Genomic DNA, 23,993 nt, shown 5'->3' on the forward strand with positions numbered 1-23,993 from the left:
TGGGGAGGAGGGCAAGCTCAGAACAGAAAAGTGCTGTTGAGTGTGGAACACGTGATGTCAGGACAGGACCTCCAGACTTCTGAGGGCTGCAGGACAAACGGTTCAGAACAGCCTCAGAGAAAGCCATTTTTTAAGAATCTAAGATTTAAATAACATCAAATAGTACAAAACTGAATAAACATTATCGTGGAGACAAAATGGTTCCTGAAGTAGCCGGCTGGCTGGCTGGAGCAGGGTGGAAGCCCAGGCCTTGGAGGGGCAGTTCCCAGGGGGACAGAGTTAATCAGAGCCTCATTTGCATGTGGGGGCGGTGATCCAGCCCCCTCCTCTTTTCTAGCTAGGAGGAAAATCTTCTAGGGTGTCTTCCCTCCTCAGCAACTCCAAACATCCTTTGGCTGATTAAATATGGGTAGGTCTCCCATGCTTATTTTTTTTTCAGGCAGACGGAATAAGTCAAAAGAAGGGACAGTTATTGATTAAAGAAGACAAAAGAGTTAGTAAACGTAACTAATGAATTTGTCTCAGCCACTGGAAGGCAATCAGCAAACCTTCTTCTGGACGAGGCTTTGACAAGGTGCTGTGCTCACTGCCACCTCCTTGAGCACAGCCACGTCAAAACTGAGGTGACCCCAAGTGCCAGCTGAGGGTGCAGAGATGAAAATACAGCCAATGCTTCTGCACAATGCCCAGAACAGAGAGAGACCAGGGCTTCTACCACCGGATCTATGCCACTGACCAAGCCCTGCTCCTTCCCGGAGGGCGGCGTCCTGAGTGCATGGTCCTGCCTAGTGTCAGAAGGAACACATGGGGTAAAAAAAAACTGTCAACAATCTTTAGAGGCAGAGTTAAGCTCCCAGAGGAGGGAGAACGGTAGGAAAAACAGGTTGCAAGAGAAAGAGGAGGGAAGAGGATAAGGCCCGAAGAGGCAGACAGAGGCGGCATGGCAAGAAGGCGGAGAGCCAGGAGCTCAGGCACGGGTGCACGGACACTCAAACCCACTGCAACCACTAGTGCAGTTCTCAGCCAAGCCAAGCCTCCTCCTCACTGGCAAAATGGGGATTAAAAACACTTATTCTGCAGGGCTGTTTCGAGGAGCAAAAGAAACACTTGTAAAGCTCTTACCACCTTAGACATGAGGCGCTGCTGGTGCTGAAACAGGTGTGGAGACCGGGGCAGAGGAAGAAGAGGTCTCCCTGTCCTCTGTGCACTGGGCTCTAGCTCCGGTACACACTATAGGTGGCAAGAATGACCCTAGAGGTGTGCAGGAGCCTCTGAGAGGAAATGCCCGGGTGTCTGCGAGTGTCATCCGCCATGCATGGAAATGAAAAGCATTCATCGACTCCTTCTTCACAGAGCCACACAGAAAGGTGTTCTGAAGATACAATAATCTCTACCTAAGACTACCGAGCGAGTGGCACTGGGACAAGGCCTGACGGACTGCCGGACTTGAGGACAGTGATAAACAGCTTGCTAGGTAAGCAGCGCCTAACAGAAGTGCCACCGTCTACCAGCGCTGGCTTCATGACAACAGGCGCGCAGAGGGACCGTGTGGCGGGTCTCGCCAGCGCTCCATGGCCCATGTTGAGGGCGGTGTGCGGGAAGTCAGTAGGCGAGTGTTCCAAGCATGGGGCGAGCCTTTCGCTTTGAATTTCACAGAATCCCCGAGGTTTGGGGGTAAGATGTAGGCCACACCAAAACACAAATCACTATAAATTAAATAATCACAGTTGAAATCAACAACTACACAATCAAATTTATTTTTTTGGTCAGTGAAGCCAGCATATTCTAATTTCTATGAACTTTATTAAAACCGGAAGTCAAAGTTACTTGCATACATGTATTCCCTGATTTGAGAAGTCCAGCTGCTTTCCCCTCCTGCGAGAGCCCAGTTTCTCAGAGACGCTGGGAACCGCTGAGGAGCTGGAGGCCCAGGTGAGAAGTGCGGCGCGTGCACAAGCCCTGCCAATGCACGCGTCCTGGATCTGCACACCGGGGCTCCTGCGGCACTCGGGCTGGAGCGGGGAGAGCTCTGTTTTGGGGGCACAGAGGAAACTGCAGGGCGGCAGGGGTGTGAAGAGAATGTTTCCTGTTCCCGTGGGCCCAAGGCTACCTAAAGTGGCTGCAAGGTCCTTCTCAGAAGCCGTTCGTCCACCCAGTGACACTCACACACAAAGAGGGGCAGAGGACCTGGTGCAGGGCTCTCTCCATGCATGGCAGACCCAGAATCCTCAAGAAGGGGGAAGTCAGACGGTGTATGTCCCCGCTATCTAGCCACTGGGTGTGAGTGCTTAGATACAGGGACAAGCTATCAGGCCACATGCCGCCAGAACCCATCATTTTCTGTCCATTTGTGAACAGCAAGATGAGGTTGAAGGTAATACGTCCATATGTCTGTGTCTGCAAGCTCCCCTCCACCATGATTTTCTGTGTTTGCCTGTGTGTTTCTCTCCCAGCTGACTGCCGGCTTCTGAGGAGGGTGAGCACGGGTGGGCGTGCATCTGCCCTACTGCTCCCACAGACTCAGACAGCAGTTCTGCAAACCAAGTTCCACACAATCCCGTGTGCCAATTTTCAAAGTGGAATCATAGTAGAATTTAAACAAATAAACACAAACAAACGTGGCACAAAGCAATATATTGTGACCTATGAATAGAGGTAACTTTATAAAAATATTTTTTAAAGTTTTGTTTAAGAAATCAAAGACTGGGTACCGACTTTAGGCCAGTACAGTGATGAAATAAGGGAAGTAATGTGAACTCTCCTAGGAAGGTTCTACCTTGAAAGGGGCCTTTTAACTAAAGTAGGTGAACATTTTTCTTATAGAACACAGTGTGTTTATTTTGCCAATGAATAGGCCAATAATTCCATAAAGCTAATGCCAGTGGCTTGTTCACCACGACGCAGGTGTCACAGCACTAGCAGGAAAGCCTTCCCCCGGGGAGCCAGGTTGGCCTCTGTGGGGATGCACATTTTACAAAAGCACAAACAAAATTTTAAATTAACATGGGGTTATAAATAATATGTTGCATTCCTATATTAGACATAACGGCTGATCAATAAGTGTATACCATTTTTTATACATTCCTCTTACATTTTTCATTTAAAGGTTTCACATAAGATTTCTCTTTGCCAGGTAGTGTACGAGTATTGACCTGTTTTGGTATGAATTTCTTTTGGGATGCATGTAATTTGGGTCATTAGATAAACTCAGTAAATACTGACTGGATCATTTTAATGTCATCACTCCAGCTAACAGAATCATCTATAAAGGAGCAAAGAGGTCATGGGAAGGAAACAGGCCGCTCAGCCATATTTCTCTCCTCTTCTCCTGACCACCACTATGATCCTCAGACAGACACTTGCAATCAAAAGTACAAGTTGTTTGCTCATCGGCTCAAAGATGGCAAAACAGATATGGAGAAGTTTGCGTTTTGCCATGGGCACTTCCTCACACACAGGTGCACATGTATGGGAATGATGTGTGTAGTATCCTGCTTCTTCATATTCATAAATAACTAGAGGTCAGAGCAGAAATCCAATAATCAGGGGCCCTGGGTTAAAATCCCAGATTTGTCCCACATTCATGGCTGACCTTAAACACCATACTGACTTGCAACACTAATTGAACCATTAAGGATTTAAATGTTCCTCATTAACTTTTATTAGTCTCCATTTTTAACATTTTCTCTTTCTCTTAAAATAAAAAAAATGAGCTTTCCCTTCACCTCTGCACACCTTCAAGCAGCATTCAGGCTAAGCAAGGTCCTGGAGGGAGCGCAGACCAGGGAGGGGAGAGTGTACGTAGCCGGAAGCCTTGCTGCAGGCTCTCCGATGGCTCTAAACCCTTCATGAACAAGAGTCTGCGGGCCCACTGTATGTATGTATGTATGTATGTATGTATGTATTTAATCCTCACCGGAGGACATTTTTCCATTTTTTGTTCAGATAGAGTGGGAGGGAAAGAGAGGAAAAGAGAGAGAAAGAAACATCGACATGAAAGGGACACATCGAGTGGCTGCCACCCACACAACCCAACCAGGGCCAGGGACAAACTGCAATCGAGGTACGTGCCCTTAGCGGGAACCGAACCCGGGTCTCTCCGGACCGCAGGCCAACGCTCTAACCGCTGAGCCAAACCGGCCAGGGCTGAGGGTCCACTTTTAAACTTACAGGAAAAACCAGAGATTTCATAGTCCTGTGGTTTTAGTGCTCGTCATTCCTCACACTACGAAGTAGTGACCTAATTAAGACTCTTGGAGAGGGCTCCAACTTCTTCCAGTCCTTCCTCCGTGCTTAGGCATCAGGTTAAGCACTTTAAATTTAATATTGCAAATTTGTCCTAATGTGGTGCCTGTGTGTTCATCAACATGACAACTACAAAAAGAAAGGAAACACTGCCCTGGGGTCTTCTTCCCCCAAAGCCTGGCCTGCGCATCTGATCTGCCCTGTGACTGATGAAGTGCATGAAAGGAAGAAGAGGGGTGGCCCAGACAAAGACCTTTGAGTCCAAAAAACCTTTGATTTGCTTTGTTTCTAAAAACAATGTTACTTTAGAACTTATATGCATATATGCATAACACATGGTCACAGACAATAGTGCAGGGAACGTGGGGGGGCAGGGTGCAAGGGAGTGCAAGGGGGAGCAAAGGGGGGACATCTCTAATACTTTCAACAATAAAGATAACTTTTTTACAAAGTAGCATTTTAGAAATAAAAAATAAGTGTACATTTGGTTGGAAAATTTTCAAAATTTGTGCAATGTTATAAAATAAAAATACAGAATTTCACCTCCTCGTACACATCCCTCTGCGGAACTATAGCCAATGCCCAGGTGACCTCTGAGTGCCTGAGGCCAAAGCACTATCACAAACTGTTACCTGTCAATAGCAGGTGTACCTTACCTTCATCCCACAAGATAGAAACTGAGTACAGACAGCCTTTGAATATAAAATCTACTTTATTCTTAATTTCATCCCTTATTATTATCTGATTTTGTAAGAACACTAATTATTAATGTACACAATGAAATATTATTTGGCCATAAAAAAAAAAATCTTGCCCAGCTGGTGTGGCTCAGTGGACTGAGAGTCGTCCCATAGACTGGAAGGTCCCAGTTCGATTTCCGGTCAGGGCACATGCCTGGGTGGCGGGCTCAATCCCCAGGAGGGGGTGTGCAAGAGGCAACCAATCAATGTTTCTCTCTCACATCAATGTTTCTCTCTCTCTCTCCCTCTCTCTCTAAAAATTCAATAAAAATATATTTAAAAAAAGAAGAAGGATATCTTGCCATTTGCAACATGGATGGGCCTTTAGGACATTGTGCCAAGTGAAATCAGTCAGACAGTCAGACAGATACTGTATGTTCTCTTATATGTAGAATCTGAAACAACTACTAAAACCCCTCCCCCACCTCACAGACACAGAGAACAGACTGGTGGTTGTCAGAGGGAGGGGTGAAAGGTGGGTGAAATGGGTGAAGGGGTCAAAAGGTACAAACTTCCAGCTATAAAAGGTACTGAGATGTAATGTACAGCACAGTGACCATGGATATTTGAAAGTTGCTAAGAGAGTAAACCTTAAAAGTTCTCATAACAAGAAAAAAATTTTGTAACTACATATGGTGATGGATACTAACCAAACTTATTGTGGTGGCCATTCTGCAATAAATACAAATATCAGATCATTATGCTGTATACCTGAAACAGTTTCTCAATTTTAAGAAAGAAAAAAATAAAGTAGTTATTGTTAATTGACCCCTTAAGAAAACTTGTATGTTATAAACTTTTTAAAAAAATTTTTTATTAATTTATTTTTGTTACAGATGTTTCTCCTTTTTCTCCCCATTGACACCCTCTTCCCCATCCCCGCCACCCCATACCAGACTTTGTTGTCCGTGTCCATCAGTTATGCATACATGCATATAAGTTCTGTGGTTTATCTCTTCCCTCCCCCCACCACCCCCTCTTCTGAGGGTTGTCAGTCTGTACCTTACTTCCACGTCTCTGGGTCTACCCTGTTCCTCAGACTGTTATATTCATTATATTGCACAAATAAGTGAGATCATGTGATATTTGTCTTTCTCTTCTTGGCTTGTTTTGCTGAGGATAATACTTTTCAGGTCCCTCCATGTTGTCTCAAAAGATAAGAGATCTTTCTTTCTTATAGCTGCATAGTACTCCATTGTGTATATGTACCACAGCTTTGTTATCCATCCGTCTACTGATGAACATTTGGGTGGTTTTCAGATCTTAGCTATTGTAATTAGTGCTGCTATAAAAATGGGGGTACATATATTCTTTCTGATTGGTGTTTCAGGCTTCTTAGGATATGTTCCTAGAAGTGGGATCACTGGATCAAATGGCAATACAATTTTTAATTTTTTGAGGTAACACCATTATAAACATTTCTTAATTACATTCTCAGTCACCTCATTTTGCTGGCATGTAAAATAGGTTACCAACTATCTAAAAGATATTATAAAGCAACTTTCTTCCTCAGAGAATAAAATGCTGTCATTCTTTTTAAAAAACTAAGTTCCAGTTGGAGAAAACAATACTATGTCAAAAATGACACTAATACGCATTTTTTTCACCTTGGAAACTTTAGACTTGGAAGCAGCTTACGGTCTAACTTTCCCATTGCTCCCGCTGAATTCTGGGTCCGCCAGGCAACAGCACCAGGCAGACACTGCACGCCGGCCCTGCTGGGGCAGAGTGGCCGAGGAACAGGAAGCAGGCCCGATGTTCTGCTGAGGGAAGCATTTTTTTTCCTTTATAAAACCAATAAAAGCCCTAACAGGTCAAACACAAAAATGTAGATACGGTAAAATGGAAAGTTAACAGGGAGGGTTATGTAAATGAGACAAGCATAGATTTGCATTATGTTTCCATCCATTAGCAGTGAGTGTAGGGGGGGGAAAAAAGGCAAAATAAAACAGTAGATTTCTACCAGTTCTGAATGATTCTCCTGAGAGGGAGAAAACATTTTGGAAACCAAGAGCACCTATGAGTTATCATAAAAACTTAAAAAAAAAAAAAAAATGAACCTTTAAGTAGAGTCCAAAGTAACTACAGCCACTCTTGAGTTCTTTTTTTGTTGTTGTTACTCCCCACCTGAAGATATTCTCCCATTGATTTTTAGAGAGTGGAAGGAAGGGAGTGGGGGAGAGAGAGAAACATCAATGTGAGAGAGAGACATCGATTCGTTGCCTCTCACATGACCCTGACTGGGGCAGGGATTGAACCTGCAATCCAGGTACGTGCCTTTTACTGGCAATTGAACCTGCCACCCTTCAGTCAGCAGGCTGACTGTCTAACCACAGAGCCAAATGGGCCAGGGCCACTCTGAGTTCTTGTGGTTGTTCGCAATCACATGAAGTGCAGAGGTGGATGGGACAGCACAGGGGAAACTTCTGGAGGAGGCAGGAAGAAGAACCCCGTGCTCTGGATCCACTTCAGTACCCCCCCCCCACTGTGGCCAGTGCACAGCCACACCTCTACAGACACACATGCAGACTTAGGATGTGTCTCTTAGAACACCCTTCTCTTGTCTTCTTTGACTAGAGAGAGTCTGAGAAGCCAAAAACCTGGCCTCATGATCTCCCCTACAGAGCAGAGTGGCCATGGGCCACGGCTCTGGCTAACAAAATGCTAGTGCTGGTCACCCAGAGATCTGCAGCCTTCTCTTCCCTGACCCAGGCCTTAGGGGAACTGCACAGGATGGGGCTGCGGCTGGTGGCTGCTGCCACCCTGGGGTGATGAGAAGGGACAATCAGAGATTTGGCCCTGGCAGTGGCCTGCACACCCCCAGGACTTCTGGTGGTGAGCAAGGGGCAGCCCCTAGTAGGCTCTCTGTCCCTCGCAGCTGAGTGAACCTCCCAACTGATGCATGAACTACCTAGATGACTAGTCTCCAGAGTTGTGGCAAAATGCATCCTGTAGCACTTTTGTTGGTTGTGTGATCTGATGGACAACACAGTGGAAAGACCATGAAGGATTGGAGTCAAGTTCAGACTCTGAACTATCTGTTTTACTTCAAGTCAGTAACTACCTCTGAATAATGAACTGCTTTCACCTGCTAGATAAAGGGGCCGGATAGGATGATGTATAAAGCTACTTCAGGTTTTAAGTTAAATAAATCAATGAAGCTAATCTGGCTGGAGGTTCATTCACTCTCAGGTATTATTCAAGAAACTCACGGCAAGCACCCTGAAGTTTCAGGTATTCTGAAGGCCACTGGGGGCTACAAAAGGTGATCAGCATGGTGGTCAGACACAGAGAGAGGCTTCCCAGCCAAACTGGGATAAAGGGAGCAGAGAGTGTGACCAGACAAAGCTGAAAAGGGACACAAGGGACACTGGCAAGGATCCCAGCTGAAGGCCGCCAAGCAGCAGCCTTTATCCCGTGGTGGAGACAGGGACGGCTTCATGGAGAGAGGGAGGACGGGCTCTGTGCTGCTGAAATCAGGGGATCCTGGCCGCAGTGCGGAGGTGGAGCACCCAGCAAAGTGCAGGACACAACGGGCTCAAGGGGAGGGTCAAACTCAGACAAACTGAATTACTTCATCTCTCCAAGGCTTATTTTTTGTCTCTGGGGGAGGAAAGGGAAAATAGCATCTATTTCACTAGACTATTGTGAAAGTAAGCTTGTAAAGAGTATCCAATAGTTTATATATTTGAGTACTCAGTAAGGTCTTAAACATGGAAATAAAAGCTAAAAGTAAATTTTATTAATAACATTTCAGATTCAGAAAAGACCTTTTCTTTAAAATAACGACAAATGAAAATTAGAATGGTTCAAAACTTTTTTAAAAGGGCTATCCTGGAGACAATGATTTCTCATTTTTTCTGTCTGGCTAGCTACTTCTCAAACACAGATAAAGATGGAAGGTTAGCTGAACATGAAGATCTTTGGCTGGTGCGAAACTGCCACTAAATATTGAACACAAACTCATGTGACAGTCGTGGCTGAATCGAGCCCTTTATGATCAGGACTTCCTCACTGCTCCATTCCAGTTGAGAAGAGCTGCAGGACAGCGAGAGGAAGCTCAGCGGCCACCTCTTCACACCGCTGTTCACACTGAGCCCAGTGCCAGCAGCAGGGGCGGACCGCCTGTAGTTTATCACCTGGAAGAGGGTCTCCGTCACGCAAAACCAGGTGGTTAATGCTCAAGACAGTGTTAACACTCAGAAGGAAGACTTGTTGACATTGTCCTTCACTGCCCACTGAGGGGGGGGGGGACTGGAAGAAGAAAGGGGAAGGAGAAAAGGACAGGGGAAGGCGAGGAGAGAGAGGGAGAAAGAGGATGGGAGGGAGTGTCAGCTATGGTGAGTTAAGAAAGATCCTACTGAAATGCTTAACTAAGCCAATCCAATCCCCTTTGAGCTCCACTAGACTGCTAACATCCCAGCCCTATATCACGGGTAATTAAACAAGCAAACCGGTAATTCATTAAGGCTAATTTAATAGATGACTCATTTGGCCCGGCCAGTCAATGATGCTTTGGTTTCCCAAAGGCTCCTGCAGATAGTTAACTACAATGAAGCTCCCAGCTGCCACGGACACGCAGCAGTGGGATTTGAATCACCTGTGCCATTTCTTCAGCCTTCTTCCTTCGGGTTTTTTGAAGATAAGGATCAAATGAAATGATGTGTGTTAAACCTGTATTTCTTGCACAGAGTTGATATCTTCTCCAAATTATATGATTGTACAACTATTACATTTACACTTCAGAAGAAGTCTCCTACTCAGGATATATGACCTGGCCTTTTAACGTTGGCTCTTCGAATGTTTTAGTTTCTTTCTAATTCAATTTCTCATACCTGTGCTCCTTTTTTCACAGGATGAGTAGAGATTCTAGAAGGCCATTAGTAGAAATGCTGGTTTATTTATAATTCCTAGTGAGGGGTAAATGGTTGCTGTTAAATGGTCAACATTTGAAGCCAGTGGAGAAAAAATGGCTTTAAAATCTCACAAAAAGGACTAAACATACCAACAATCAACAGTAAGGGGCTGCCCTGAAGAGTGTGTGGGTTGGGCGGGAACCCACTGTTCAGTACCAGGCCAGGACTTGGCCAGGGCCTCTCTTTTCAAAGCCAGCTTTTTCATAAGGAAAACGCAAATAATAACTCCTGCTCTCCTTACCATGGTCCCAAATTTGTTGGGAGAATCAAATCCAAAGATGGAAATGCTAAAACAAGCACAAATACAAGAGGACAACTTTCAAGGCTTTAAAAAGAAGGTCTGATGAAAGCTTTGTATTTTGTTTTCAAACTTGAGATTTAAGATCCAATGAATATCATCAAGTAGTTCTTAACATAAAAGAGAGACGCTGTAAGAAAAAACACTCGAAACTGGGAAGCCACTGGGATCCTGATCTTTGTCTTTTCACTGACTAAAAGGAGGGGGGCACAACAGCCACACCCCGGTGAGTATGTGTATTGTGTGGATGTGATTACAAAATGACCAAGAGGCATGGGCCACTGTCACCTTCCTGGAATGCAACCTGCCCCTAGGCTCCGCCCAGGTAACCACACAGCCACCCTGGGGCTAAAACACACCACTCCACTTCCTGAGTCAGGGCTGGAGGACGCACTGGACAGGGATCTGTGCTCTGACCAAGTGGGGACTGGGTGCCAAGGGAAGGAATGACACTCAGAGAACCCAAAAGATCCTGCAGTGTTTCCTGCAGTGTTTCTCTTTCCTTCTAAATGTGCAGTTGGCACAGATTTTCTACAGCTAATATCAAATAACTCTAAGAATCTTTAAGTTCACTTGTACATGTAATTAAGAACAAAACACAGTTATTATTAGAAAATGACCCACTCCTAATGTGTGTGTGTGTGTGTGTGTGTGTGTGTGTGTTTGGCGGGGGCAGGGAGGTGTTTATGGACTGGGAAGAGGATGGAGAGAGGGGAAGACATGGATGAGTGGAACTTTTCCAGAGTGATAAACCTGTGATGGAAATCTTCTCTATCTAGAAGACTCCTCTTGTAAATTGAGAGGAAGTGATGATCACACAAATAAGAGGTTTCCAAATGAGCAGATGGCAACATTATCAGTCTCACTGAAGAACACTGGATCTTGTAAATTAATGCTAATTCTGTGATTTTAAAGTTTTTGTTTTACATATCAGGGCAAGTGTATCATTCTTGCTATTTTTTCCATGTGCTCAGATAGCTTCCTTTTAAAAATATAAATAAAGTCTACTAATAGTAGACTCTAGAAGTATGGGTAACTTACCACAGCATGAAAATATAATAATAGCACTTTTCAGTTTTCCTTCATCGTCCGCATGCAATAAGAGAGAACAATGCTTGAAAAGATTTTGCAGCAATAGAATAAATCAATAACAACTAAACCCAAAACTTGGTAAGATCGTATTCAGTGGGCATGTCTTATGCTAGGTAGGAAAACAATAAAATAATAGTAAGAGAAATAATGCACATTTCACATATACATATTCACTTTTATAAGTTTTATAAGGAAACAGATAAGGAGAGTCCATTGAATTTAAGTATTTACTGAGCGTCTGTTCTCTTCCAGGTATGTTGGGAGACACAATGACGATGAAGAGGAATGACTCCCAGGCCCTGCCTTCCGAGAGCTTCCTGGGGAGACTGGCAGCAGGTAACTAACCACATCATACTCTGTGTTTATGAAGAAGTGATTTCACTCTCAGAGATCTCAGTATACTAAGACTATGCAGGAAGTAATGATCAGTGATGACTTAAGCCCAACCACTCTCTTCATAATAAGACAAAATTTAGTAAAAGTGATCTCAAACATTTTACATAACTGAGTAGCTGGGGAACCTATACTAAGACGTAATTTCATCTCTCTCTTTAGGAACTCTACTAAAAATCTCCATGTGAAGCTTAAATCAGCAATACAAAGACAATTCTGCAAGTGGTTTACCAAGCTTGCCTGAACACAATTCTGCTTCTGTAGAACGGCACTTGTGAATGAGCGGGGCTTAGTGAAAGCCCCCGTCTTTTTCTCTCCTAAAGTGAAAAGGGGATCTTCACTTAATGGCACCCCAAACTCATCCACTTGGCATATATTAGCTTACATTCATGTTACAGCCACAGTTTCTGAAGCACCTCTAAAAGCTACATGAGAAATAAGTTGGAAATTTGGTGCCAAGAGGATGGTTGTTTTTGAATATTCTCTAACTACAATAAGGCCTAGAGTAAAGAGCAAGACTCAAAGTCACTGACCTATTTTAAAGCTATTTAACTAGCAGCTCAAAGTGTCAATCATTTTATTGCTGCACAGTATCTATTCCAAACAAGAGTCCAAAGAGACCGCCTTCTGCAGGGGTCTGTGTCAGGTCTCACCACCACTGCCCTGGGACAGCAGGCAGTCAGTGCAACCGGTCAAAGTAGCCGTCACAGAGATCTCCCCCATTTCAGATCTAACTGCTCGGCAAAGCTTCAGCTATCCCAGCTTTACTAAAGGTAAGGTAGAAAAAGAAATAACAGATTGTACAAATGCAAGTGAACCAACATTCACAAAGGGGAATCAAACTTCTTCTTTGCCTAAGAGAAAGAATGAGGAGAATCTCTGAGGCTTCCCTGCTCTGATCCCGGCAGAGAAGAAGCAGGCGTTTTCTAGCATGGAAACAGGAGCAACAAGTAAAATGTGTCCCTTTGGCTTAAGGAACATTCTATTTGGAAAAAGTTTTTTGCTTTGTAGCTTTGGATGCAAAGGCAAAATTACAGCTTTTTGTGTTAAAAGGACCCTGGAGCCAAGTCTGGGACCCTGGAGCCTGGGCTCTTGAGACAGCAGGAAGGAGCACTCCGGGGTCTGAGAAAGTTACAGAGCAGGGCCCCAGGGCACTGTAAGGACGACGCAGGGAATTTTAGTAAATGGTTTATTGCAATAAAGCACTGGGAAACCTAGGATAAAACCAAAAAGTACTTTAGAATGAATTTAAAAATAAGGATTTTGATGACAGATATTATTTTCTGGGTGTTAATGGGCATGGATTAAATGAGAGTAAGAGAAAGACTACCTTGATTGCAAATACTTTTTTCTTTGTCCTTTTCAGAATGCATTGGTGTAAAAATTAAGAATTTAATATGAAAGACATATATCATCTACAGGCAAAATCATCATAAACTTAGGTGATGTCATATTTTATAAGAGGCAGTTACATCTATATCACACCTACAGTCTTGTTATTAAAATTAAATAGCCAGTTTAGCTGGGTGTGGAAGGAGAAAGTTGAAGAAAACTCATGGTACACTTCAAACGTAAGTCAACGAGCATCATAATCTAAGAGGAAAAAGAAGTTTCTTACACTGTTTTCTAAGTTATCTTAGGTATGAGCAGTCGTTTCGTGATCCACAACAGCATGATGACACTTGGCGTCAACGGGAGTGAGTAAAGGGTGGAGTACAAGCTTCTACCTTAATGTGGTTAATTGCCACCCATTAGAAAATAAATGGCATTTACACCACGTTTCATAATCCGTTTGCACAGGCACTATATCTACTGAACATGCAACTCCATTCTATGCTCATTTTCATTCTCTCTCCACATACATGCACTTGCATACATTTGCCTAGAACCACTTTTCCAATTTAATGCCAGATGCTCACTTTTATACTTTTAAAATTCAGCTGAAAGTATGATCTAAAAATACACCCACCTCCATGTTTCTAAATTATCTGTGGATGGGAATTTAGGGAATAATCCATCCTAGAAATATGGATGGTACAGCCTTCTTTATTAAAAGATCAACTTAAACAGAGTCTGCAGTTTCTGGGAACTGCGGGCTGTGACCACTCCTGGGATCCAGCCCTGGCTGGAGGAGTCTGGTAAGTGACGCCTTGCGGAAGAATGAATCCCGGTACCACTGATGTGTGAGAGAGCTCAAACACACTAAGAAATCAAGCTGGTCTCCTGAATATGAACAAAAGGTTTGCTGATGATGTTGCAATAAGCCAGTTTTCACTTAAATAAAATCTCAGAATGTTTAAATGGCATCCTTTCCTTCCAGATCTGTGTGAATTAACACAGGATGCAAAATGCTAGCAGCAGACTACATGAACCCATATGAGAAAGAAAGGATTGGGAAACACTGGTTGATTCTCCCCAATTCTGTCAATAGTCTACTTCCCACTGCCGGTGGCCTCCAGTTTTCCCCAGGTCTCTGTTATCAGCTGAGAACTGAAAGCTGTCATGAAGGTTAATTCATTTAGAGACCAATAGACAGAGAGAAATACACACCTAACTACCCATTTTCCTCAACGCACCCTTTGCATGACTGCCTCATAGAGCCAATATGATGGCTTCAGAGATCTAACAGTTGTCTCAGCCAGTCTCTCGTCTTCCAGATATTTGTCTTCCCCTTAGACTATGTATGGTGGAAAGAGAAAAGTGAGAGAAGCTTAATTTTCTGTCCCTGTGTGAAATGGAAAGTTACCCAGATCCCACCGCTAATGTCCCTGTTCCCCTCACTTCACTATAAATTAGTGGTTATGAGTATGTCTTAGGCGCCAGGCAAGGGCTGGAGGTATGGCCTCAGCCACCTGTACTGATCATGGTTTTAGGTGCATATGTTATCTAAACTCGCTAACCCTCAGTTCCTTCTTCTACAGTATGAGGATATACTCTCTACCTTTCATGATTATTGTACTTATATAAGAAAATGTAAATAAAGTCCTTATTATAGCTTCTGGCATACAATAAATGCCCAACACTCAACATTTGGCAATTATTATTTTTATTTCTAAAACTAGCTTAAAAAAATTAATCTGTGTTCCCTGCCCCCTCCCCATAAAAAGAAAGAACAAAAGAAAAAGGTGTGTGTATGTGGGAATGCAATATTAAAACTCAGATGAGTCTCCATCCTCACCCAACAATCTGAGTGTCCCTGGACTGCCTCTGGGCCACCAGAACTCTGCAGGAGCCTCTGTGTGCTTAGTTGTTGGCAGAAATGGCTTTTTAACAAGTGCTGGAAAGAGATAAGACTTGGGACACTTGATTACCTGTGTATCCCAAGAGGAAGGGACCATCTTATTAGTGGTAAAAGCTTAAAGATACTTTCAGTATCTTTTAAAGATACAGTCCAGTCCTTATCAATATTTTCCAGCTACAGTTGTGTTCCAGCTAGTTCTATCAAGGTGAGATCTCTGTGGGACCTTGCTAACCAAACATCTACCTCATTTTATTTAAACATATGGTGCCATATCCCAACTCTGTACTGCTAGATGTTAGTACCTATTTTTTATGAAAATTATGGAAACGTAAAATAAGTTTGAAAAATCCCTTGTTAACCTGAGCACATTCACATATCACAAGTTTTGAGAAGTCAGTCTTACAAGAAAGAAACGTGCTTACCTTTTTGTGCAATAGCATATGCAGGACTAGTGGGCTTTGGAGAGTTTAGAAGGCTACCACTTGCAGCCACTAGAACAATGACCATGATCAGTACCCAACAGAAGATACATTGAAGGGACAGAGAAGTTAGAGGTTCTCTGGTTTGCATTTTCAGGCCCTGCTGATAACACTACTGCCCACATGAATGGGCTTGAATGTGGTTTACTGCCCGCACTGAGTTCTTGTGAACATGCGGAGCTGTTTCAATGTATGCGGAGAGAGGCAGGCATAAAACAGGTTGTGTGGTATCACAATCATTGAAAAAGATAAAAATATTTTCAGTCTGAATTGCTGACTGACTGTATCACATAAGAAGTGCAAATTTTTGATAACCCGTGTTTGTGTAAAGTGAGCATTTATAGCTCTAAGCCATTAGCACTACGGCAATTTTTAAAATATTTTTTTAAATATGTTTTTATTGATTTTTTAGAGAGAGAAGAAGGAAAAGAGAGACACATCAATGTGAGAGACAAACATCCATGGATCAGCTGCCTCCTGCGCGCCCCCTACTGGGGATCGAGTCCGCAACCCAGGCATGTGCCCTGACAGGGAATTGAATCGGGACCTCTCAGTCTGAGATGACTCTCAATCTGCTGAGCCACACAGGTCAGGAGCCACACGGGCCAGGCGCACTACAGCAATTTTTAAATTTAAATAAATTTTTTTTTCTCAAAATGTAACAAAAATGTTAATTATAGAATCTGGGTGGTTGGAGATATGGCTATTCATGGTAAAAGTCATTCAACTATTCTGTGTGTTTAAAATGTTTGTATTAAAATATTAGAAAAGATGTAACTGCATATAACTTGTTTATTCTGAAATACAATATAATTTAATATAGTTTTTATGTTCTTCATTTCAAATTGAAATCCCTCTTACTCAAATATTTTAAAAATCATTTGATCTAGGAAACAAGACTATAAATAGATGTTAATGATCCTGACTCAGCAACAGGAAGTCGTTTTGTATAAATTGTTGCAAAAATGTTTACAGGGCAGAGGTAGATTCTAATCATGTAATATACAGCACATTAATGCTAACTTTTTACAGGGCTGTTATTATGTCCTTTTCACAGATGGGTAAATTTAGATATAAAACCTGTCTAAGGCCGAGGAGCAAATCACTGACACAGCTGGGTTACCTACACCCCGTTTGTCAAACGCTCTACTCTTCATCGTGGAAATTCATCCATAAGTAATAAACTATAAGTCATTTAATCCAGACTTACCAATACAATATGTGTGTATAAGGAGAGGGAGTATACAATTACAGCGTGTGCAGATGAGATGCTAGCGCGAGCCCTTTGATCTGTGCTTGCCAAGGCGGCCTCATTCCAAGCTGATTACAGTGCCAGGATGCAGACCTGTTTCAACAAACAACGCTTCTCTTTTTTTTATTCTTATGCTTTTTCATTTTAATTTCAGCAACATCTACTTTTAGTCATAAATCTGTGAAATAATCTCATTTTAATATATTTAAATGCAAGGGATGGTAATATTTCTTAAAATGAAGATAGTAAACTTCAAATTCTTACTTAATGATAGATTTTCAACATCAAGAACTCATCAGTGAGAACTATAAAAGGCTTCTGCCCTGGCTGGTTTGGCTCAGTGGACCGGAGGTCCTGGGTTGGGTTCCCGCTAAGGGCATGTACCTCGGTTGCAGTTTGTCCCCAGCCCTGGTTGGGGTCATGTGGGTGGCAACAACTTGATGTGTCTCTCTCACATTGATATTTCTCTCTCTCTCTCTCTCTCTCTCTCACTCTCTCTCTCTCTCTTTCTCCCTCCCTCCCTCCCGCTCTATCTGAAGATAAATGCAAAAGTGTACTCTGGTGAGGATAAAAAAAATTTAAAATGCTTCTTACATCATCAATGTGTGTTATTGTCAGAACTCCAAGGGGATCATAAAACCCACTTGTACTATGGAACAAATCAGGTCTTGAATGCCAATAAGAACAACTTAATTTTGTATGTGTGTCTCTCTGTAAAATTTGAAAATTTTATATTTTACCAAAAGGCTAGAACATCTTGCTGTCATGTTTTGGCTACTGAGCATGCTGTACTGACACCATTTTGTCAAGGAATCTTCAAAATAACATCATTTGGGAAGACCTTTTAGAAAGACCTTTTTGAAGTCTTTGAGCCAAGATATTTATAAAATACCGTTATTTTAAATGAATACAAATGTGGACCCTCTGTATCAGAGTTGGAACTACACCCAGGAACAGTGATAGCCTTGGCATTTTGGGAATTGAATGACAGCAGGGTCTTTCTTCAGCTCCACTAAGCTCACAAAAAAATTTCTCGTTACATATGTATTTATTTATTTCTGGTAGATATTTTGGCCTATTTTTAAAATGTCACTTATTTTGTCTCCTGATTTAAAAAATTTATACATATTTATTTCAAATATATGGAAAATATAGAAGTATAAAAAGATAATAAAAACATAACCAGTAATAAGCATTATTAACATTTTGATATGTTTCTCTATCAAAATTTATTTCCGAGTTCCAATACTAACTTTTTCTTTACCCCAGTGCAAAAATATAAAATAAAACAGAATGAAACTTAATCTCTTTGGCTCCAGAATTTAGAGAACAAGAATTGGATGAAGAGGGATACCAATCTAGCCTTCTATATAACCCTAAGTATATTCAGGCAGCTAGAAAGAAATACATCAAAATCATAGTATTAAAAAAATAATGTATTTATTTTTACAAAACTTGCCTCATATTTTAGGCTAGTCAACAGAAAGTTTCAGCTTCTCCTGCTAACATCACCTTTTCCCACTTTCTTATAATTTCTGAAAGTGTGGCCTCATATATTTTTTTAATGTAATGTTCGTAAAATATATCTGACCAATGTCATAAAGTGCATCTTTGTAATTACAGCTCAGAAGAACATATTTACATATTTTTAATTTAAATATTAAATATTAGCATACTTAATGTGGTATTATTTCAAATTTAAACTCAGAACTATTTTTTGTGCATAATGTAAATTAGTAATAGGTGTTCAAGTATACAACATTTTTAATTGCTATAAACAAAAACAGTCACAACTGCTGAAGCTAACCTCTGTGTTAGCCAGTGAACTACTTGTTTGCTTTCTTTTGAAAATGTTGGGAGTTTCTTTTGAATAGCATCAATGAACAAGGAAGCCAGATCTGGTTTCCAAAAGAGGAGTCATTAAGGACAGAAATAGTCTCCTGAGCACAGGAATTCTGTAAGCACCTCAACAAGGACAAGCAGCCTCCAAGGGAAATGATAATGTCACTGCCATGCTCATTCAGGCCTGGCCACAGAACCATCACAGATAACTAAAAGCATACTAATCAGGGCAAAGTAAAATGTAACTGTTTGCTTAAAGAAAAATCACACTTCTTACATATGTAACATAGGTAACTCAACCCAAAATTTAATGTGTAGTATATAAATCTCAATAGTGAAAATTAAGCAGCAGAAACCAAAAGCTCTATAAGAATATTACTCTCAAGAGTAATTTAGTAGAATAATGTAAATCTGAAGGTCTTAGATTATACAAATTGAAATTAGGTAGTATTTCTTGAAGCTCTGAGAACTAGTACCTTTATAACAAAATATTACTTCACAGTTAGTTATATGTGTATTGGGCAGAGAGGAGGAAGAAGGTGTAAAAAGTGGGGAGCTGAAAAAAAATCTTTAGAAAGTGAAGAACACCACTGAAACATTCTTATTCATCCATCATCCAAAACACTGACCAACACATTTTTTTAAAAGGCTATCTCATTTAAGTAACATTCAGTATAATCTAAACCAAACAGCCTTAAATTGAAAGTAGTATGAGCTTAAACATATTTGCATTAGCAAAATGTTATATTCTACCACCTCTACCACTAGAGGCCTGGCATGAAAAACCAACAGATACAGGTATTTTTAAGAATATGAATTAGTTCCTACCTCTACATAGTCCTTGGCATGGCCCCAGTCTCGTTTGGCATCCAGATTTCCCAAACTGAAACATTCCAGTTGTCCAAGGTAAATCTTAGCTACTGACCGGCTAATTTTTCGAGTAACAAAATTAGCTCCTAAAAAGAGACAAAAGATGTATTATTAGTAGAATGTGTAGAACCAAACCCAACCTCAGCCTCTGGGCATTCCTTTCATTCTATTTTTCCCCTCTTTAAAATAATAAAAAAAAAAGAAGAAAAAAAAAGATCATTAACTGTCATTTAGACAAGTTAAGAAGCTCTAATTCTAAGTGTCATATCAGCTCTATTTTCATAACAAACATTTTTCTTTGCGGGACTTATGTCTTAACATTCTTAATATGTTGCTGCAATATGCGACCCAGGCATTGGGCCAAAGAAAAGCTATTGCAACGCCAGTTTTTAAACAGAAAATTCAAAAGGGTTGTATAAAGGGAAATGCCAGAATGGAAGACAGACATCTAAGACCACCCTGATTTTTTAAGAACATAAACATCATATATTCCTATTAATAAAGCTATTTTGGGGCTCGTGGGGAGAGGGAGAAGAAAGTAACTTAGCTCACAGGGAATATTCCTAGTTAAAAGAAACAAACAAGGAATGCAGTTGAGTTGTCAATAAATGGGGATCACTTTTATTTATAAACTTGCATAGCCATCCAATTATAAATTATGCTCCAAATCAAATCAAAATTTCTCTGTACTATACACATACTGCAATGCTGCCTCCCAGCTTCATTTCAGTGTTATCTATAGGACTGGGCTCCTGAATTCTTCATAAATATTTTGAAATCAATAAATAACAGTATCATAAATTTAAGAAAGTAATGAAATTGTTTAAATGTTCTCTCTGCTCTTCAATAAAAGGCATTATCTACTTTTAAACAGTCACAAAAAAGGACAAAATTAAAAGATAATGCTGAGACAATTTTATCCATGTCTCTATATCTAGGTGACATTTTCACAAAACACCAAGTAATGACACTTTCTCGAGGTAAGGACACACATATGAGCTAGTCAATACTGGCTTCACAGTTCAGATGAATTATTATAATAATTTATCACATTTCAATAACTTTAGCTTTGTTCTTTTGCAGATGAAGCAGGAAGGTGAATGTTATGATAAAAACTTTTGGCTTCTAGAAAAATTGGCAAAGGAATAAGGGGAATTTTTCTAAATAGGTTTTCTAAATTTTGGCAAGAATATGGCCCAATGCAAGTTCAAACCTATACTAGATTCACTTACTACACAAACTTGGTATATACATTTAAACCAATGCCTTGTCATTAAAAATGATAGGAAGAGATCAAAAAACGTATATGGATATATGCATAATCTATGGACACAGACAATAGTGTGGTAAAGGCCTAGCGGGGGCAGGGGCAGGGTGGATGGAGGCAAAGGGGGAGAAAATGGGGGACATCTGTAATACAGTCAACATTTAAAAATAATGACAATGGGACTTTCATGGAAATCCACATTTTCAGTTTCTCTTAGCAGTCCACAGAGTACCTTAAGAAATCCAAAGTTTCAACTTCCAACAGCAGTTTATAAAACATACAGAGTTCATTCAAAAATGAGCCTTTCAAAATGAAGAAATATTTATTAGGTGTAATCCTTCTCAATCTATGACTGATTAGCAATATTTATTTTCTATTGATCAGTAACAATTAAATTTATAACTAAATGCAAGTTTCCTTATGTCTTTTTATTTTAATGGCAGGACTATGCTATCAGCCCAAAGTACACTAGATAAATGTGTGTTAAATCATTAGAGCAAGTTTCCAACACAAACCAGTTCAGATTATTCTATTTACCAGTAAACTAACGTTTAAGAGTCAAATGGAAGCATGAGAAGTTCAAACAATCTACTTAGGCCCTAACCTCATGATTCATTCTTTCAACCAGTGTTAGCAGAGCACCTACCAAACTCTGAGCACCAGGCTGGGGGGTCTGGGAGTGAAGCAGCAGCCCCTCTCAAGTAGCACAGAGAGCGTGAGAGAGACAAATAAACTCGTGCTGTCAGAAACGTAGCAGCAGCTTTGTGAGGACAGAGACAGTCAGGGCCTGTGACCCTGATGCTGTGTGTGGTGAGGATCCACCTATCAGAAAAGGGCTTGAAATGAGTGTCCTGGTGAGGTCGGTCATAAAGGGATTAAATTGTGAGAAAGGGACAGTGAACAGCACATGCAAGCAAGGGAGGACCTTTCAGCAGGCCTCTCTCCTTCAGCTCTTCCTCAGTTTCGCACTGACCACAGCCATGACATCTCTGACGATGGCCGCTGCTTTTAGCACTGCACTAACCTCTTTTGATGCAGAAACTCATTTAATTTTCAGGGCAACCCACAGCTAAGAATGATTATTACCCCCACTTTTAGATGAAGAAGCTGAGATCCAGAGAAGCTATGCAGAGTGGCCATTCTAAAACAGGGTTCAAATCAGTGTCTATGTGACTACACGCCCGGGCTCTCACCTTACCAGGACTTAGAATGGCATGCTGGGAGTTATGGAGCCTTTCTTACCTAGGTCTAAAAGTTATCTTGGATAACTAGTCAGATTCACTTGAAATTTCTAGTTCTTTAATTTTAATTTTTAATGTTATTCTTTTTTTTATTATTATTATTGATTCTTTAGAGAGAGAAGAAGGAAGAGAGAGAAAGAGATAGAAATATTGATGAGAGAGAACATCGATTAGAAGCCTTCTGCATGTCCCCCACTAGGGATCAGGCCCACAACCTGGACATGTGCCCTGACCAGGAATCGAACCGTTGACCTCTTGGTGCACGGGTCAACGCTCAAACACTGAGCCACATCAGCCGGGCATGTGTGGTCTTTTGTAACTGGCTTCTCTCACAAAATATTTTCAAGGTTCAGCTATATTACAACATTAATAAGCACCTCATTCCTTCTTTGTAGCTGAATAATATTCTATTATGTGGATATAACACATTTCATTTATTCATTCATGAGTAGATGGACATTTGGGTTCTTCCCATTTTTTGGCTATTGTGAATAATGCTGCTATAAACATTCATGCACAAGTCTCTGTTTGGATACTATGTCTTCATTTCTGTTGGGTATGTATCTACAGATGGAATTGTGTGAAATCTATAGATCAACATGGGGAATACTGCTGCTTTAGCAATATTATATCTTCCACTTCATGAACACGGGACATCTTTCCATTTATTTATGTCTTTTAAATTTTCTTTCAGCAATGTTTAGTAGTTAGTTTCCAGGGAGTTAGTTTTGCACTTCTTTAGTTAAAGTTGTTCCTAAGTACTATTCTCTTCGATCTTAAAATGTAATTTTTCCTAATTTCATTTTCAATTAATTTTTTGAATTATTATTATCATGTGTTTTACTAGTTAATTCTTAGGAGAGGCTTAAAATGATTTTTAAAAACTTTGCTCTCTTCATTTTTACTCCTTATCATATAAGAATACTGATTTTAGAAAACTATATAAAATTATTATACATGAGGGCTAAGACCTTAAAGGTCATTTATCCAACTATCCCAAATGTGCAGGTGCAGAAAGACAGGCAAAGCAATAGTCAGGACAAGGAGACAAGTCTGCCCTTGGCGTGCCTACCTGGGGCTGTTTCCATTGACCCACAGTGCCATGCAGGGGGTACCCTCCTTGGATTACATTACTCAAGTGATTGTGCATTATAACACATGTGGGTAATGGAACTCCCATAATTATTATAAATACATGCTTGGCTTCTAAGAGCCTTAAACTAGAAGACCTTAGCTAGGAAGAAGACCAAGAAATGAAAAGCTAGCCAATGAACTGACCGAAGGCCAGCTGCTAGTTACTAGCACAAACCATTTAATAAGTTATATTTCCTCTGTAAACAACCATTATAATAATATTTACCACATCAAATTCAAAGGTACACTAATGTAGATGAAACTACATCGTAGAACATAAATCACTACATGTCTTTGTTGGTAAAATAAGAATAATAACAATACTTACCATGTTGGTTTGCTATTTAAGTGAGAACATGTAAGTAATATGATTAGAAAGTCCTCAATAAATGTTAGCTATTATTATTATCATCATTATTATTATATTACAATGTTAATGACATCTATTATAAAGCCTCAATGAAAAGTTTGGATTTCTTAGTTCTTTTACGTCTGAGTGTCTTAATTCTCTGATTTTAAATTTCTGAGATTGAGAATAGACCTAAACAAACAGGCAAAGGTAGGCACGCAGACACACACACTGTAGGTTACTTTTCAATGTAAACTTACTAACCTAGGAAAAACAGAGTACCTACGTAAATGTATATTCATAAGAAATAAATCAATTAAGAAGAGTTTTAGTCCAAATATTAGTTCTAAGATTGAGATCATGAGTTTTGGTAGTGCCAACAGAATGAAAAAAAAAACAACAATTTGTTTCAGCAACATAGCAAATAAGAAAAAGGGCCACATTAAAAACACCAAGATATGCCGGATAAAATGTACTTATGATATATTTAAATTCAAAGCTGAGTCTCCCAGAAGTGCCCAGGTGAAGGGGGACCAGAGCACAGGTTAGGGGCAGGCACTGAGGGCCTGTGCTGAGCAGAACGAAGGCCACCTCGGGGCCTGAACACAGGCTTCGGCTTCAATATCCAATCTGA

The 23,993-nt window shown here is 40.8% G+C and overlaps 1 protein-coding gene across 1 annotated transcript in view; it reads right to left on the reverse strand.

The window, feature by feature from the left end:
* The window catches only part of GMDS (GDP-mannose 4,6-dehydratase), a 663,665-nt gene that overhangs the window by 309,819 nt on the left and 329,853 nt on the right, over positions 1–23,993 (reverse strand). The window contains exon 7 of the mRNA XM_036256635.1: positions 19,327–19,454. Within this exon, the coding sequence (XP_036112528.1) occupies positions 19,327–19,454 (128 nt within the window). The remainder of the gene's footprint in view (positions 1–19,326; positions 19,455–23,993) is intronic.

Source organism: Molossus molossus, unplaced genomic scaffold, assembly GCF_014108415.1.
Source record: "Molossus molossus isolate mMolMol1 unplaced genomic scaffold, mMolMol1.p scaffold_m16_p_12, whole genome shotgun sequence".
NCBI lineage: Eukaryota > Metazoa > Chordata > Mammalia > Chiroptera > Molossidae > Molossus > Molossus molossus.